The following is a 17,014-nucleotide window of genomic DNA, read 5'->3' on the forward strand; positions in this document are numbered from 1 at the left end:
GAGCACCTGACAGTGAGTATAACCTGAATATACAAGAATTGTTGATTGGACCACTGACTACATACTCCAAGCCAAAACAAACATCAGCTTTTATCATCTGTCATGACTTAAATTGAAATGGCTTTTCTTTACTTCCAAGCTTGAAGAAAAGGTTGTGCAGACATGCATATCTATCCCCTAGCCAGGTTCCATCACGTCCCCCCCCCCCCCCAAAAAAAAAAAATTTCAGGTTTTGGAAGAGAGTCAGAAAGAGGCAGTGTGCTTACCCCCCAGTAATGGTTAGATCATCTTTAATTCTAGCACCTGAAGTTATACAAGGGTTTGCTTAATAATCAAGTTTCAAAGAACTGTTGGACACATTCAGTAAGGTGACAACTGTGCAATACCACTCAGTATTTCAATATCAGGGACCATACTCTTGAATTGTTTAAACACAATCCACAGAACTCAAAATTAAACAACCATCCACAGTTTAACTAAACAATCAGTTAAAAGTCTTACAGTTTAATAATTCACATAATGGTCAGTCTTTAGTAAGGGATACTGAAATTCATTAAAAGACAACACTAGATTTTACTCTATGGGTGTGCTGGGCAGGCACATAATTGGCCATTCTTGGGTATAACCGGAAAGGTAAGGAGTAGTTTACCACAGTTTGGCAAATCCCACATTTTGTCAGTTAAAAGTGAACTGTGAGAATTAAATACTCATCTTTACATATACACAAGTTATGCTGTGAAAGCATATTTGCTTACAAACATATAAAAATACTTGTTAACTAGTTTGATAAGAAAATAATGTATAAAAGTATATAGCAAAAACATTTAATCATCTCTGACAATGGAAAGATCAAATTCAATTTTATATCACATGAAACAAAAACAGCTACAATTTAGTTTTCCTTAATCCCTTACCCAGAAATACAAAGGAAGACACAATTTGTTTTCAAACATAATGTGAAATTTCTTAAGCTGAAATGCCTCAATCCAGAATGAGCTCAGGTATTTGGCCATATCCTAATAGTAGCAGTAATCATCCTGTAGCTGTTCTGGATTCATAAAATAAATACAGTAGACTGTTTTGGCCACCAAAATAAAACTGCAGCATAAATGAGAGATGAAAATTTTAGCTGACAATGAAATTCAGTGTAGGTTTCTTAAGGCTAGCTGAATACTCAAGTCTAATTTAACTGAGGGAAAAAAAAAAAGCCAATCCACCCCCTTTTTAAAAAGTATTCTCTGTACTTCAATATAGGTCTCTATAATAGCTAATGAAATGTCAGAAGTAAAAATAAATTAATTCACAAGAGACAACTTATGCATCACTTCAACACCTTGTCCTACACGGTTTTGTTTCATCTCCTTTGCGAATAAAACTCCACAAGGTGCAAGCTCTGAAGGGAGAGAAGGAAGGAACTGTGGTATTAGAGAAGCAGCCTTAGTGTTTTGGTTTGAAGTCTGCCCCAGGATGACCGAGTCTTCTTCAAGAACTATTCTGCCAGCTTCTTGGACTAAGGCTATTCTGGTGACCACTTTTAGGACATGCACATAATAAGGCTAGACCAATACCAGAAGTGATGTAAAAATGATGGAAAGAAAAAAAATAATCTGGCAGTTGATAGCTTGGTTCTTGGGATTCTCAGAAAATAACACAATGGCAGCCTTTCTTGTCTTTTTCTTTCCGTGTTGGCTCTGGTGAAGGAGGGCACTCTTGTTCCTGAAATTTCCTGGAAACAGGTATTTCAAATTAAATTCACAGAATCATTTTCAGGTAAATAAACATAACTACTGTATTTAACACTAGCTTTTTGCACTTTTTTAGGGAATGGACTTCCTTTTTACACACAAATTACTGATTAAATGAGTGACAGTTTTTGAATTCACCTTTTGGATTTTATTTTTTTTTAGAAAAGTTTTTACAGAGGGTCAATCTCCAATTTAGTTTATTACATTTACTGACTGGGTGATCAATAAAATCTGAGAGATTAAGGTGACAAAATTATCTTTCGCATATATATTAGATTCATGTAAACATTTTTCCCAATACACAGGAGTATTTTATACTGGAGAGCACTGGTCAAAACTTACAGGTAACAGCAGGTAGATTTCCCACTGCATTTTGATACATTTCCTGTAGCTATCCATTAATATAGGGACATTAATTATCTTGTCTCAAGTTATCATACCTTATAACTCTGACAAGTTCATGAAAAGCTTGGTCTACATTCAATCTGATTTTTGCTGAGGCTTCCATGTAGGTTACTTTAAGTTGCCGTGCTAGCTGCTGGCCTTCCTCTTGTGTCACCTGTAACAGACATCAAGCTTTAAGTTCAAGGGTTCTGAAAGCACGTTTGTACCAGCAGACAGTCCATACACATGTCAAGGATCCATTTCCCTGGAACAACAATGCTTATTTGGCCACAGCATAGTTTCCACCCTGTCCACATAATACGACTGGGAAACAAATCAACGTAATGTATCTTTTCAAAAGCAAGTGAAGACTTTTTTTTTTTTTTAAAGAAGTTTCTGCAACAGACAAAGGCTGACCCTCCAAGACATTTTGCTCACTCCAGCTGCCTCATCTTCAGTTCTGCACAAGATTGAGCTTTCCTCCACAGGCAGACAAGAGTTCCTCGCTTTTCCTTAAAGCAAGTACTTCAGTCAACATCTGCTGGATTACTAACAAATATGAATACCACTGCTAAATTTACTTTCTCATTGTCCCACCTAAATTAGAGAAATAAATAAATAAAAAAGACTACTTTTAAAACAACAACTGCTGTGTAGCTTATAAATCTTTATAAAAGTCCTTTAAAAAAATCTATTTATGACATAGCAAAATACTAATACAGCCAGTTTTAAACATAGCTTAAATTATCAGAGCTCTAAAAAATCCATGAAGCTTCCAGGTAATCCAGAAATATTAAAGAAATCCTGTCTACATATTGCCTCCTTGGGACAACAAAGGAAATAATAAGCATCATAAGAAGTTGGTATAAAATTTAAAGCGATGAAGCAGAAGACAGGAAGCGAGTGGACCATTGTAGAAAGGAGGAATAAGTCGGTCATAGGGCAAAACCAAAGGAGATCACTGTGTATTTTTGGATGAAGTGGAAAGCAGAGAGGTCAGAGAACAGAAGGTCACCCTGAGCGGCGCAAGGCACGTGAGGCTTCAACGGGAAGGTCACCCACAGGGCCGGGGAGGAAAGGGCAGCTTTTGGTGATAAAAGGAAGTACAACAGATCTTGCCAAGACAATGCCAAGTGGAAGAAATGTCAAAGATTACACTGCTTTCACAGAAAAACATTAAACCAGCACGTAGAGGACTGATATAAGAACAAAAATAATGAGGGTTTATTTTTAAATGAGTTTTGAAAGGGCACTCAGAGTATTCACTTATATTAAGAAGCTACTCAGAAATGGAAATAGAAGGGACTAGAAGAGCAATGGCAGCATTCACCACAGTGCAAGACCTAGAAGTACATTTTAGCTTGCAAAATAATTTCCTAACAGCTACACAATGGTTTGACAGCCTTCATGCTTCATCTCCACATGTTTGATTCCGTCCCCACTGGTACTATATTCATACATTTCCTGCTGAACTGAGGGCTGCTCTCTCTAAACCCTTATGGAGCTCTACAAGGAGCCCCCAGCACCCTGTGCCATTAGCTGGAGTAATTCAGGATACATCTGCTTATCTCAAACACTCACAGAAACTATGTTTATTCCAGTGTTATTATCATCTGCTGAAGCCAAAAAACAAACCCTCAAAACCAACTGAACCCTAAGATCAACTACACTGGAGCTGCCTTTTAAACTGCAGGACACATAAGGAGAACAACTGGAATTCTTCAATCCTCCACTGCTGTTTGAAAACTGAATCATAAGACTCGTGCTCCCCTAGTTAGAACAATTCCACTTCAACCCTCCACTCTAACCCCAGATGTTGAAATATCCCAATTCCAAAGCTTATGAAGGCTGCACTTTGACAAACATTCATAGCTGTTTTCTGGCACGTCACTGACACTGTAGAATGTCCCAAAGTTTGCATCAGAGCTTCCAGAACCTTCTATATATCTCTGCCTCACTCAGACAAATAAGTTTAAGTATGGATATAACTGGTTTTGCAAAACTAACTCCTTTTACTTTTCTTCATCCCTGCATAGTTTATCGTAGCCCCAGAAAGTGAGAGGCTGAAGTCTAATAAAAATAAATAATTGGCAAGGAATGTACAGTCCTGAGGAGAAACTGAACTCAGTCTTTAAACATATGTGGTTACCAATTTCTTCACTGTTGTATCTAATGCACATAATAGGTACAAGTCAAACTGACACTGCAATAAAGTCAAGCTACACTTCCACAATATTCTGCATTTAAAATATTATAAATACATTAAAATCCTTGTTGTATTTACTAGAATATCAGTAACTGCTTAATTCAAAAACAATCTTTTTGTCAATCTTACAAGTATATTGTCAAGTAGCTTGTGGTCAATTTTTGTGACCTCAAAGCCAGTTTAAAAAAATATTTGGTTTGGAAACACTACAGAAACATTTGCAGTGCCCAAGCTGTAAATTAGAGGCCAGAAGATACCAGTTCCATCTTCAAAGCTGAGGGAAATGTAAGTACAAACAAAGAAATGCTTGAAAATAAAATCATGAATTTTCATCTTTTTGTTGTCCCTTCTCAAGTACAACAATCCTGTAACATGACATGTTTTTCAGTGTGATGGGACAGCTTAATTAACATCACCAGCAAAATAAAAACTAAATCCTTTTTTCTCCAAGAGGGTTGTATGTTATTTTGACAGAAGTAAAGAGAACCACAGATTTTATGGTAGTAACTGTGTGTACATCTGTGTGTCTTGGTTCTGCAGTTTTAGCAAGCTTAAGGCTGAATACGAATGAGAATCACTCAATGCTTATCCTTTTTGCTATAAGATATTTTATTGTTTGGTTTTTAGGTATCACTCACAGTGTTCAGTCATTTAGTAAAAGTTTCTCAAATTAAAACCCATTACAGAAGATGTGAGCAAGTCAAACATGGAAAAGCCTATTCTTCACTTCTCTAAGTTATCATTCCTCTTTCTGAAACAGTTTCTATTTGAGTATCTGCACAAGAATCCTGTGAACATATGGACATCTCTCTTCACTATTATATCTGATATCTGTCAGAAATACGGAAATTAATTTCTGAAGTTTCTATGTTTCCTCCACCTAAAGCAACTCTACAAGGCTGCCTAACCTAACACTGCATCTGTCTTTTGTTTGGGCACTCACACGAGACTAAGGGACACATCATACCCTGTCAGCAGGCAGCAGCTAAGTGTTTCCTCAAGTCTGAAAGGAATCCATTTCTACCGCCTTGTGTTCACCCTACCGTGTTCTCGGCACAGAAACATTGCCCATTCCTGCTCCATTGCTCCTGAAGAGTGTATTTGTCATCCTAATTTTCTGCCTCACCAGCCCACCCACAGGTGCTGTTGGTTCATGCTTACGGTGGGCTGCCGTAACATTTTCCGGCAGGGGTAGCTCACTATCCACTAATTCTGGTTTGCCCACATTCTCCTAACAAAGGTCACTCTGGCACATGCAAACTGTGGTTATGAAGCACTGACACACACTCAGACTCCTTGCTGTGTTCGGATACTAAATCAGATGCCCAGCTGCTCATTATCTATAAAGCTCAAATCACACGAGCCATGGGAGGACCTGAAGGTCTGATCCATCTGTGAGCACAGAGGTGTCGCTATGCACGACCCAATGTCCCACCACTGGCAAGAAGGTATCGTCACACTTTCATATAAGAAAACAACATATAAGAGAAAGGCCAAAACAAAATGTTAATGACTTTGAATAGGCCACCACCCAGGTCCCTGTACTGGTCCACCCCCTGAAATAAGCCACCTCAGGCCAAGCTATTTGTGAAGCAGTGAGTTTGCAAACCCAACACATTAAACTGCCGGTTTGCCAGCACTTAGGCTGCTGCCAGTCAAGGTCAAGGCATGAGGCTGCTTGCCTGGGATCACCACATTTGCTCATCATCTCTCCACGCATAAACTGAAGGCCCATGGACCTCTCTTTAAAACCTTGCTTTAAAAGAATCTAGCAGCAGAGATGATCTCAGCACTAGGTCACTGTGTTAGTTCAGTCATGATGCAAAAGCAAGAACTAACATTTAATGAAACCCAAGCACTTTCCTGTTGCAACTTGGATTTTTCTTGAAACCCTGCCATCTGGGGAATGATCAGACTTGACCCAGTTTAAGCTAGCAGTTATCTAAAAAATAAATATATGTCCTGCACTGACAAGTCTACTCCTCCAACAGTAGTGGTTATTATTAAAACATCTGGTGCTCTACTGAATTATCTTACTGTAGAAACATCCAGTGTCAAGTTGTACAGAATTAACCCATTTAAGAGAAAGACTGCTACACAGTGTGAGCAATGAGAGATGGTGTTTCAATTCTGGTTTCACAGTCAGCAATCTGTGACTGACTGGGGAATTTGGAAACACTAGCAGCTTCATTCCTTATCATACATTCTATAGAATTATGTTTGCTTGTCCTCTAATGACTCATTTTTCTTTGTCACCCTAACCTGTGGACATTGAGAGACAAAAATCATAAGAAGGATGCTTAACTCCATTTATCTATGCAGTTATTACCATAACTACATCACTATTTCAAACTTATTCTTTCACGTCTCTTCTTCCAAAAACACTTGTGAGTCTGCCTATGGTATATAAGAGCCACCACTATTTTAGACTATATCTTTGGTAAGCCCCAACAATTCATCAAGATCACACAATTGTTTGTGCACTTCTGCTGTACAACCCAGTTCATGTATTTCCTGAGAAACAGCTGCCACCACACAAGGATGATTAGTTACGCCTCATTAGCTTCCAGATTTATGGTGTCACAATGACAGTACTCTGTTCAACCTCAACACACAGTTACTTGGATAAAGGTGTGGTCAGACCCTTGAGACATCCAGAACTATTGTATATATTTAACTCTTCTGGGCTCTGGGAAGATCTGTTGGCTCTATTGAGTATCATCTGCCAATTCAAACACACATTAAATTACTTTCTTGAACTTAGTTTTAGTCTCTCTGAGGTAGCATGTGTTTCACTAGTCTACCTCCTGTCTTCCACAAAGAGCAGGCAGATGCTCAGTACAAGCAGTTTTGATACCCAGTTTCCTGAATTTCTAAAAATGCTACTTAAATTCTGAAGCTGAAAAATGTACATCTAGGATTAAACGAGTTCAGAGAGAAGGACAGCATCCTGTAGAACCAGATGAGTAAAAGGAGCACAGTGTAACACCAGCCTGGCTGAACAGGTTTTTGATGTAACCCAAGTGAGGCCTCAAAGACCACCAGACTGAAAACGCAAAGGACTAGTCTTTCTCCTGGTTTTGCCTACAAGTTGCAGCCTGGGGACATCCCACACTTCCCACTCACCCCAGAACTCCTAGGCAAGCCTTTGCTCCAAGACCTCCCATCGCAGCTGCCTGCACAGCAAAGAGAAGTATGACCTTTCTTGTCAAGCTGAAGTTTCACCTTACTTGGGGAGACACGGTGGCAGGACTAATTTTCAGTCAGATCAGCGAGCTGGCCCCACTCACTGACTGGATTCCTGCATCGAGAGTTCACATGATGGAGCAGAAACAACCCCACAGATGAAATGGAGACTCTGGCTGCATTTAACATTCAGCTGATAACATCTAACTGCTTGGTGCTGCCAAAAGGCGAGGTCTCACTTTCTTACCCCCACCCCAACTCCTCCCTGCTTTGCTGCAAGCCACAGTCCCACCCCTTCCCATGCTTACAGTGCTGGCACTCAATTCTTTCTGCAAGCTGATTTAGCTCACATAGGTCCCAGGAAGTCATTCCTGCTCATCTGTTTTACTCCCCTTCCAGAGAGATGATTCAACTCAAAGCGCTTCAAGTGAGAGCTAAGGCCAGCAAAGGAAGGAATGGGAATGTGAAGTCAAGAGGGAGGGGAGCCTCTCCCTTTTGGAGAACAATTATGTCAGCTCAGCATCCCCAAACCATTCCTTCACACTGACTTCAGCCCAACTGAAACACACCAAGTGATGGGGAAGGGGCAGAGAAGAGTTAAGAACATATAAGGAGCTGTTCCAGCAAACCTAGAACTGTTTTTTTCAGGTACATCTGTATAAGCCCCAGCTTATGATAGGAGTGACAAATCCACCAACTGGCATATAAATGGTGAGTGATAGCCCCAAAAGCTATGCTCATCAGCATCTAATCAATTAAGGTAATTATTATAGCATAAAAAGCAAAAGGAGATTTTGGCGACACATGCTTTTGTGTTCAGATATAAGCAGCAAAACTGCAAAGTTAAGCAATTTGAAAACAGCTGCTTAGAGCTTGAATGTGTACCAGCCCACCGTCAACTGAAAAATCAGCAGGAACCAGGGAGAGAGGGATAGTAGAACAGGTGATGGGCACCTTTCTGCCTTCAAGGGAGAAACAGAAGTGGTTTAAAAACATTAGGAGGGTGGAAGACAGAGAACAAAGTTTGTAACTGTTTCTAGAAAGGGATCTACAGGATTACCAACTACATTTGCAGGTATCCTCTGAGAACTGGGGCTGACAGCAATGATGTTATTTCCCTCCCAAAGCATCTGTTCTTCAGCAATTACAATTAGCAGATAGTTCAGTTTCACCTACATGGTCTCCATGCCAACATTTGTGCATGAGATAAAGTACGTATGTTTCAGGACTTGGGTTAAATCTGGGAATTTTGATGGGGGCATGATGGTAACTAAACAATGAAAGTTTCACTTCTGCCTCAGGGACAGGTTGATAGTTCAGTGCACCTGTGAGTACATGAAGTTACTTCTGACGAATTTGTGAGCTACTTCTGCGAAAACTTTTTTCAAGTCAGTATCTTTCAGCATAGGTTTTAATTTTATCATGATGTTTCCACACTGGTTTTGGGATATAGAGGCTGTGACAGTCAAGGAGCTATACTCAAAAGGAATTTTTTTTGTGCTGAATGTTTTATGTAGTATTCAAGAAATTCGTTCAACAATGTACTAACTCACTGAACTCGTTAACATTATTTGATGTAAGTCTATTTTGTAACTGCTTTTCGACAGAGAAAAGATTTTATTCAGCAAAGAACAAGAATCTGTGTGAGCACTTGTGGGCAGAAACTAAGCCACGTCCAGGTATACAACTCTAAGAATATCTGATTGTTTGAAACTATGTTTTCCTTGTGTAACTTTTAAAATAATTAAAGCAATTTTAGTAATATTTAGTTTACTCTCAGGAAAAAAAAAATCATGTTGTTTGCTAACAAGCTTTAGATGTCATCTTACTGTCTCAGGAGAAAATATTAAGCTTCTCAAATAAACTGCTGAAGAAAATAGAAGTTTGACATCTGTTCCTTTCCTGCTGCTATAGTAAGATTATTTTCATTTCAGCTCAAATTCGTTTGATCCATTAAAAATCAATAGCAAATAGAGAACACACATTTAAAGATCCTTCTTTAAATAATTCTAAACTAAATCTTTTCTGCTGTCTTACAACTAGAGCTGAAGATGAAATCTACTAGTTTCAAAACTTTAATTTGAAGGCACGTAAGTACAAGAAGTAACTGCGTTGCTGTACTTCCAACTTTTAAAGCATTAAGTCAGTTACACAGAAGACAAGTGGCCAAAGAGAAAACAGTGAACAGCTACTAATTTATCCATAACAGCAGTGAAAGGTAAAAGCAAGGGCACTGAAGTCCAAGGATTGCTGGAGCTAGTGCTGGAACGCACTCTGCTTGGCACAGTGTGGTGGTGAGTAACAGAACGGAGGAATTAGACACGTTCATGCCTGAGTAATCAAGTCATGACAGAAAGCTCTCAACTCCGTGAATATATTTGGTCTCAGCATAACCTCACTGAGTCAGAGAGAAGATGTGCTGTATGTAGAATGCCATCATGCTTTTAAGATTCTTCAAGTACAAAACCCGAGTGTAATTTCTTGCATTGGAGTTAGTCTGTATGATATGACTTTTTTCATTTGTTTGTTCCCATTCTGGCTTTGGGAGGAAAACTGTAGAGTTTCTGGAAAAAAGTGAGTAGTAATAGCAAATGAATTACCTGTCTTTGGTGGTCCAAATCTGCTTTATTGCCAACTAGAATCATAGGAAACTCATCACGATCTTTCACTCTAAGGATTTGTCTCTGAAACTTATAAATTTCTTCAAAACTGTAAAAGAATAAAAGTAGAGCATTAGTGTACTAATTCACAGATTCCCAGGTTCTGCAAAAGTTCAGAAATGATGAGTCACCTATTTGGACTTGCCCTGCCATGACACACAAGCACAGACAGCTGCAGGCACTCCAGGGTCTGCTGTCACAGCATGACCAGTTAGAGAACCATTCAACACTCAAACTAAAAAAATCCTCAAGTTAAAAGCCTGCTATGCACTGGGCTTAGGTGTGGCTGCAGGGTGAGCAGAACGCTTACTGTGTCCCTCTACCCAGAGGCCAGAGAATCAAGCAACCACAGTCCATTCTACAAATACTGACTTCAGAGTTCAACTCTAGCTAGAATATTCAAACTACAGCCTAGAGACCCTGCTGAGCAATATTTCAGCTGGAAACATCCATAGCTACATCTAGGAATTTGGGGGGATCAAAGATGGGAAGTTTTATTTCTTCAAAAACAGAAAAATGGCAGGGCTAAATGACCAGAAAGCTTTCTGGTTATCGACTAAGTTATACCAGGTACTGATGCTGTTCAAGCAGTAATGAATACTCCAGAAGTGTTTAAGGAAAGGGCAGCAAAGCAGAAAGCTTCTTCCAGGACAGTATATTAAACAAGCTAATTTTGGCCTAAACAAGGATTTTTGGAGACTAAAGAAAGAAATCATTGCTTTCAAGTGAACACTGTGAAAGCTACATAGCTACATAAGGAGCTTCAGCACAGATGCTTGCAGACAATCACATCCCTTTGGAGCCTTCCCAGGTACTATATTTAATGCCAGGCATATGATCTGAAGACATTTACACTTAGATTTGCCAATTAAAATTTAAAAGCAAGATGATCATCAGTAAGAAAGTCGCATTAAAAAAAATGCGGTAGCCAGACACTTCATCCAAAGGTGAATTAGAAGGAAGGTGTGCCACACTAAGCATAGCTCCCCATGAACTTCTAAGAAGATATGTTTCATTTCCACTCTGCAGCCATTCAGTCAATTCATGGGAGCAAGCAGAGTGAGCACTGCCTGCAGAGGAGTGCAGAGACATACCCTAAACTGGATACATCCATCCAGAAACCCAGAGCCAGGTACTTGATTTTGCACATGGTAAGGGGATGAATACCACAAATACCAGTCAATCCCAGAAAACTTTATATTCTGGACTGTAATAAAGTTCTTGAATAGAGCTGTCATTTTTTTGTGCTTGTTTCCAAGTCCTCTGTTGAAAGAGAGACACTTTCAATAAGTGATTGGTTCAAAATTGGTTGTCATAAGTGCTTAAAGATTGTCACACCTAGCACCTAAGAGTGAATGCATACTTAATGCTTCTATTTATTTCAATTATGGATAATTTGAGAATAATTATGACTTGTTTGTCTTAACAACTTGACATCAGGCTTACCTTCCTCTATCTGTGACTGAGAAAACAAGCAGAAAACCCTCCCCTGTCCTCATGTACTGTTCACGCATCGCTCCAAATTCTTCTTGTCCTGCTGTATCCAGAACTGAACACAAGAAAAATATGGATTACTACATTTCATGTTCTTATAGACTGAGAAAAAAAAACACCTCCTAATAAGCCATTATTTAGAGCCCCTCCTGTACATCATAGCTAAACAGAAACCACTTTTCGCAGATACTCTGGATTTTTTGCTAATATTCCCAACAAGTTTTTGCACTGATTGAACAACTCAAGACGTACCAAACACACTGAACAACAAAAAATTTGAGGACTTCTGCTAATTCATGACCAGCTGAAACATCTGAAAACTGCTTAAAGATACAGCAGATGAGGTTTGGGATGGTTGTTGGTTTGTCCTTAAAGAAATCACTGACAAGGGAGAACTGAAACTTTTAAAGCAAAGTGCTCATATTGCACTTGGGAGACACAGCACACAACAGCCCAGAGATGTGTTTTTTCACTCCACCATGTCACCCAGGTAACTACCAGGAGTTATATAAACTCTCCTAGTTTTGTGGGCACTATGGCTTCAAACAATATCAAATTCAAAGAGTGATCCTTACACATAGGGCAGAAGCACTTCAAACCCTGGGTGTCTCATCAATAAAACAAAGCCAGGCAGCTTTTATCAGCCACACACTTACATAAAAAAAAAAACAAAACAAAACACATGCTGAGCAGTTGTTGAGCTGTAATTTCATTTGATGCCTGCAGATATAAACACAGGCATCCACAGCTCCAGGTTGTTTAGACTGAACTTTAGCTGGGCTACTTACTGTCCAAGCGTGCAGCTCTCTCGTCTATCACACATTGCTTGGTGTAGGAGTCTTCAATCGTTGGGTCATAATCCGTAACAAAGTAGGACTGCAGAAAAGAAAACAAGTTTGTGTGTTAGACAAGCACATAAAAGGACACTTACCAAGGAAGATGCTAAAACTCTACACTTGACAGCTTAGGGAAAATTTGCGTGTTTATTCACGTACAACCATTTGACACTTTATCCAAAGATAGCTGGTAATGGCTTTCCTATTCCTAGTAAGTGCTCATAAATCATAGAAATTACTAGCAGAGTCACTGAGTTTACTGGATTCCCACAGGATTTCTAGCATTTTCTAGACATTAGTGGTAGCTCCTGGAATTTCTCCGCAGGAATCCCTAGAAACTTAGTTACGAGAAACCTTAGAGCCCCTAGAAACTGAAAGTCTCTCGTAACTAAGTTTCTCTGAACTTCTGGTAGGGTTTAGAAGTTCTTTGGAATTCTCAAAAGTTTCCAGGATTTCCTCCCCCTGTTTCCAGAGTCAGTAATTTCCAGGAAGTGCCAGGATTTTCCCAGCTGTTTCTAGAACTCTCTAGCAGTCTTATAACAATTTTTAGCAACAGCTCCACGCAGCACAAGTGACACCTAGTTTGTTAGCTGAATAAAGTTTATTGGATCATTCTTGTTCCCAGGATTTCTCTCCCGGTTTCAAATGACTTTAAGTCCACAAAGCCTCCAGAAAGACAACCCCTGAAAGCAGAATAAGGCACAAAATGCCTGTGTTACCCACTGCCTAAGCACAAGGCTCCACCAGATACTGCCACCCTGTTGGTTATCACCCAAACTGCAGAGCAAAGCGCATTCTGGTACATCTCTCTAGAGACTGAGTGACCTGGTATTGAATACTAGGGTAACAATGCCATCTGAAGACAAGTTTAGATTTCAAAGGATGAATTTTTAGCTTGCATGCAGTCATAGTTAAGTTATCTTCACCTAAAACTAAAGCACATTGGCGTAACAAATCTGAACCCTGATCAAATTCCTTCCCCTCTGTGCTCCCAGCAGGCACTAAGGATGTGCACTACCCTGACTGTGCAGAACTGAAGGAGTACTACTTACAAACATTATTCAGTTCTGTAAGCCAGTAAGGAATTAGGAATGTTTTGAAACTACATGATGGTTTGTAGGAACAAAAAAAGAGGACTTTGTTCTTGCATTAAGAAGATAGCATCAAACCCAAGTTGCATTTCCTTATTCTTGTCAAAATTCATAGTTCTCACTGAAGCATCTTTGCCATTCGAAGATACCAACAAGACACCACTCTGTTCCTCCAAACTTACCAAAGTCAAGTTAACAGATGTCATGGTAGGGAAAACAAAAAGGGGGAAAAATAAGGAAGAACTGAAATCACAGCACCAGTCCACCAACCTTCTCCAGAACATCACTGTCAGTGCAGAATACAGTTAACTCTGTTCTTTGCAGATGGTTTATTAACGTGGCTGTCTTTGTTCTTGTCCACTTTCAGTCTGGAGCTGCCCATGAGGGCTGACTGCAGTACGCTGTCCTGACTGCACCCAGTTGACCCCACCATTTGGACATGTCCACACTAAGGTTTCTAGTTTAACAGCATGGACCTGGGTTCCCCAGCAGAGCTCATCAACTGAGTTGCAGCTGCCTTACTGGGACAAACACATCACCAGTTGTAGCACACTCGGCCAGCTGTGTATACTATATATAACCTATGCTCACGTACCACAACCCTCATGCAGTTGGCCACAGGAAGAGTATGTACAGGTTGCTGTTCATCTATTCATTTAGATCTGGTACCACGCTGAAAAACTGCTGACCCCCACAGCAGAGACACTGAACAGCTCCTTTGCATTTTAGGTAGACACCAGTAAACTGCCCTCTCAGGATACACCTACACAGCAGTCTCAGTCGCTTTGCACCCAGACTAAGCAATCTCCCACAACACCACCCACACAAAACCAACCAACCAAACAAAAAAACCCAAACAACCCTCTACCCTGCCAAAAAAAATTCAAACAAGCCAACAGGCATGGGATCCTAAACACACCACCCAAACTTCAGGATTCCCAGGAAGTGCCTATCTGTAGACAGCAGAACATCTCATCACAGAATAAGCCACCAGAAGATGCTCTTCCAACTACGAGTCATCCCTTTACCTTGCTTCCGTGAAGACTGAAAGAGGAAAAAAGCTCAGCCTTCAAAACTGTTCTTTTCTTTTGCTTGTATCCTTGGCTCAAAACATGCTACCAAGGGGCTTAAGAACAGACTTTCTGAGGAATGAATTTACGCAAACTATAAATTAGGTCTCAATTCTGTGGCCTTTAACAATCTTCGAAAGATGGATGAGAAACTTATGTGAATATAGAGTTGTATAAATAAAATTATTTACAGAATCTGACTTTAGAAGGGACGATCATAAGGAAGGGAATTTAAGTCCTATGTTTGATTAAGAAAACAGAAAGCAATACTTATAAAAAAGCATTAGGTGACTAAAACATGGTGTCACTCAGTACATCTGGAAATTCAGGGTTCTGATTTGGAAGATAAAGCATGTACTCTGAAGTTACTCCCTGTCCCCCTTCAGCTTCAGCTTTCATTTCTCTATCACGCAGAATTCAAAGTTACTGTCTGAACCTTTACATCTATAAAACAGTAAAGTATGCCAGGTTTTAAATAAAAGGGAGAATTTGGAATCAATTTTTTTTTACTCTCACAAACCAGTATTAGTAGAACACCTAAAGCAGCAAGTTTATATCCAACAAGGGCAATGTTTTTCACTAAGAGAGTTCAGAAAAAGAAAACCATAATAATCTCAGAGGAATGCTTCTTATTTTCCTCATTATCTGTCCAAGGGCCAAGAACTACAGCATATTCTGTAATCTCCAGGGCATTTCTATGATTCCCTCCACCCCTTTTAGTTTGTTGGTTGTTTTTTTTTAAATAAAAAACCCCAAATCACTACACACAAAGCAAGAATGCCAGACTAGGTACAGAGACATGGAACGTGGTTCCTCCCTCAAAAAAGGAAACAAGATTAAGTTGCCCTGATCCAGCATCAGCCACATCTCAAATTCAGAATGAGCAGATGCCAGAGCTCCCCCATTTAACAACTGCTCTTACAAGCATTTTCTTCCCTCCCATGGAGCTCCATTGCCAAATCTGCTGTCACAGCCACTACAGGAGAGGTTTGCAAGGCAATTAGTGTTGTGGTTTACCTCCAGGCACTGGACAAGACTCATGTGCCTGAAACAGCTGCTAGTTTTGAAAGAGTTGCATTGGGACCATGTGCCACAGGACACATGACAACCACAGCTTGCAGGCCTTGTGCAGTCAGGGTTGATTTACAAAAATTAGATGTAGCAGACACAGTATTTATCAATTTGAGCAGAATGGACCTTACTGCTGCTGTTCAAGCCGTGTTTAAGGAATTAAGGAATGGCAGAGCATATCCCGAAACATTCCACGAGGCCATATATTTACTCCTGATTGCCACCCTGCAGCAGTGGCAAGGTGCCTGCACACCCAACAAGCCCAACACCAGCATAAGTAGCTTTGAAGAGGTCAAAGAGTTTGTGGCAGAACTGCTTAAAAGACTAACGGGAGCACAATTCCAGCAGACACAAACCACTGACAACCTACTGGTTTTAAACTGACGCCAAGTCTAGACAAACTAGAGGAGCAAGCACACACCAGAGTGTTGGATTACTCGGGCCTGCCTACTGCTGTCTCCTCTATGAAGGCTGTGTGTGCAAGTCTTAACACCTCAGAGCATTGCCCTGCTAAACTACAGCAATACTGGAAGGCTGCAGCAGGTGTCTGGGATGGCAGCTGGTACAGAACACACCACACCACCCTTACAGACCAGGTTGTCAGATCTACTCTTCTAGGAGCAGTTGAGTCTCTACACGAGATGGAGGAGCCACGACTCATTCAGCTGGTTCCACTGCAGTTGGCCACTGCCTGCAGGAAATAATTAGAAGTAGCTAAATTTCTTCAAAGAAGACAGTAACTTGAACACACTCCTCTGTTACACCACTCCCTTAATCACTAGCAAAAATCAAGGCTCTTTCCACCCATCTCCTAGAAGGGAAACAAGAAGTCAAACCCAGTAGTCTCATCAACCATTCAATTTACCCAAAATATTACGCAACAGGTTTTCTAGGTTTTCTCTTTCTAAGACTGCTGAGGCAATCAAGTCCAGAGATGGGAAAGCCTGCTGCCAAGGACACAAGTCCTTCTGCAGAGGGAAAAAAAACCAGAACAAAACTCCATCCCTACACTACCTACATCACTTATAGCTGGGCAACCCATCACCAAAATCCCTTCCTATACACACACTTGTCATCTTAAAATACTTTTCACACAATCTCCTGGCCTTTGCAGGAGTTTCTACTTGCAGTGCATAGAAGCAATGACACTACTATACAGATTACTGCTCTAGCAGTCTTTCTCCATTTAAGGCAACAACAATCTCTAAATCATTGTTTCAATCACTCAAGTCTTTTGGTAAGGAGAACATGTGAAAACCTGCTCTCAGTTT

General features: G+C 40.1%; 1 protein-coding gene across 1 annotated transcript in view; it reads right to left on the bottom strand.

Annotated features, from left to right (window-relative positions):
- Positions 1-273: 273 nt before the first annotated feature.
- The window catches only part of RRAS2 (RAS related 2), a 44,021-nt gene continuing 27,280 nt past the window's right edge, over positions 274-17,014 (bottom strand). The window contains exons 2-6 of the mRNA XM_064657411.1: positions 12,464-12,551; positions 11,628-11,730; positions 10,122-10,230; positions 2,186-2,304; positions 274-1,726 (exon numbers count right to left, since the gene is read on the bottom strand). Of these exons, the coding sequence (XP_064513481.1) occupies positions 1,639-1,726; positions 2,186-2,304; positions 10,122-10,230; positions 11,628-11,730; positions 12,464-12,551 (507 nt within the window). The 3' untranslated portion in view covers positions 274-1,638. The remainder of the gene's footprint in view (positions 1,727-2,185; positions 2,305-10,121; positions 10,231-11,627; positions 11,731-12,463; positions 12,552-17,014) is intronic.

The sequence above is a fragment of the Pseudopipra pipra genome, chromosome 6 (assembly GCF_036250125.1).
Source record: "Pseudopipra pipra isolate bDixPip1 chromosome 6, bDixPip1.hap1, whole genome shotgun sequence".
Taxonomy (NCBI): domain Eukaryota; kingdom Metazoa; phylum Chordata; class Aves; order Passeriformes; family Pipridae; genus Pseudopipra; species Pseudopipra pipra.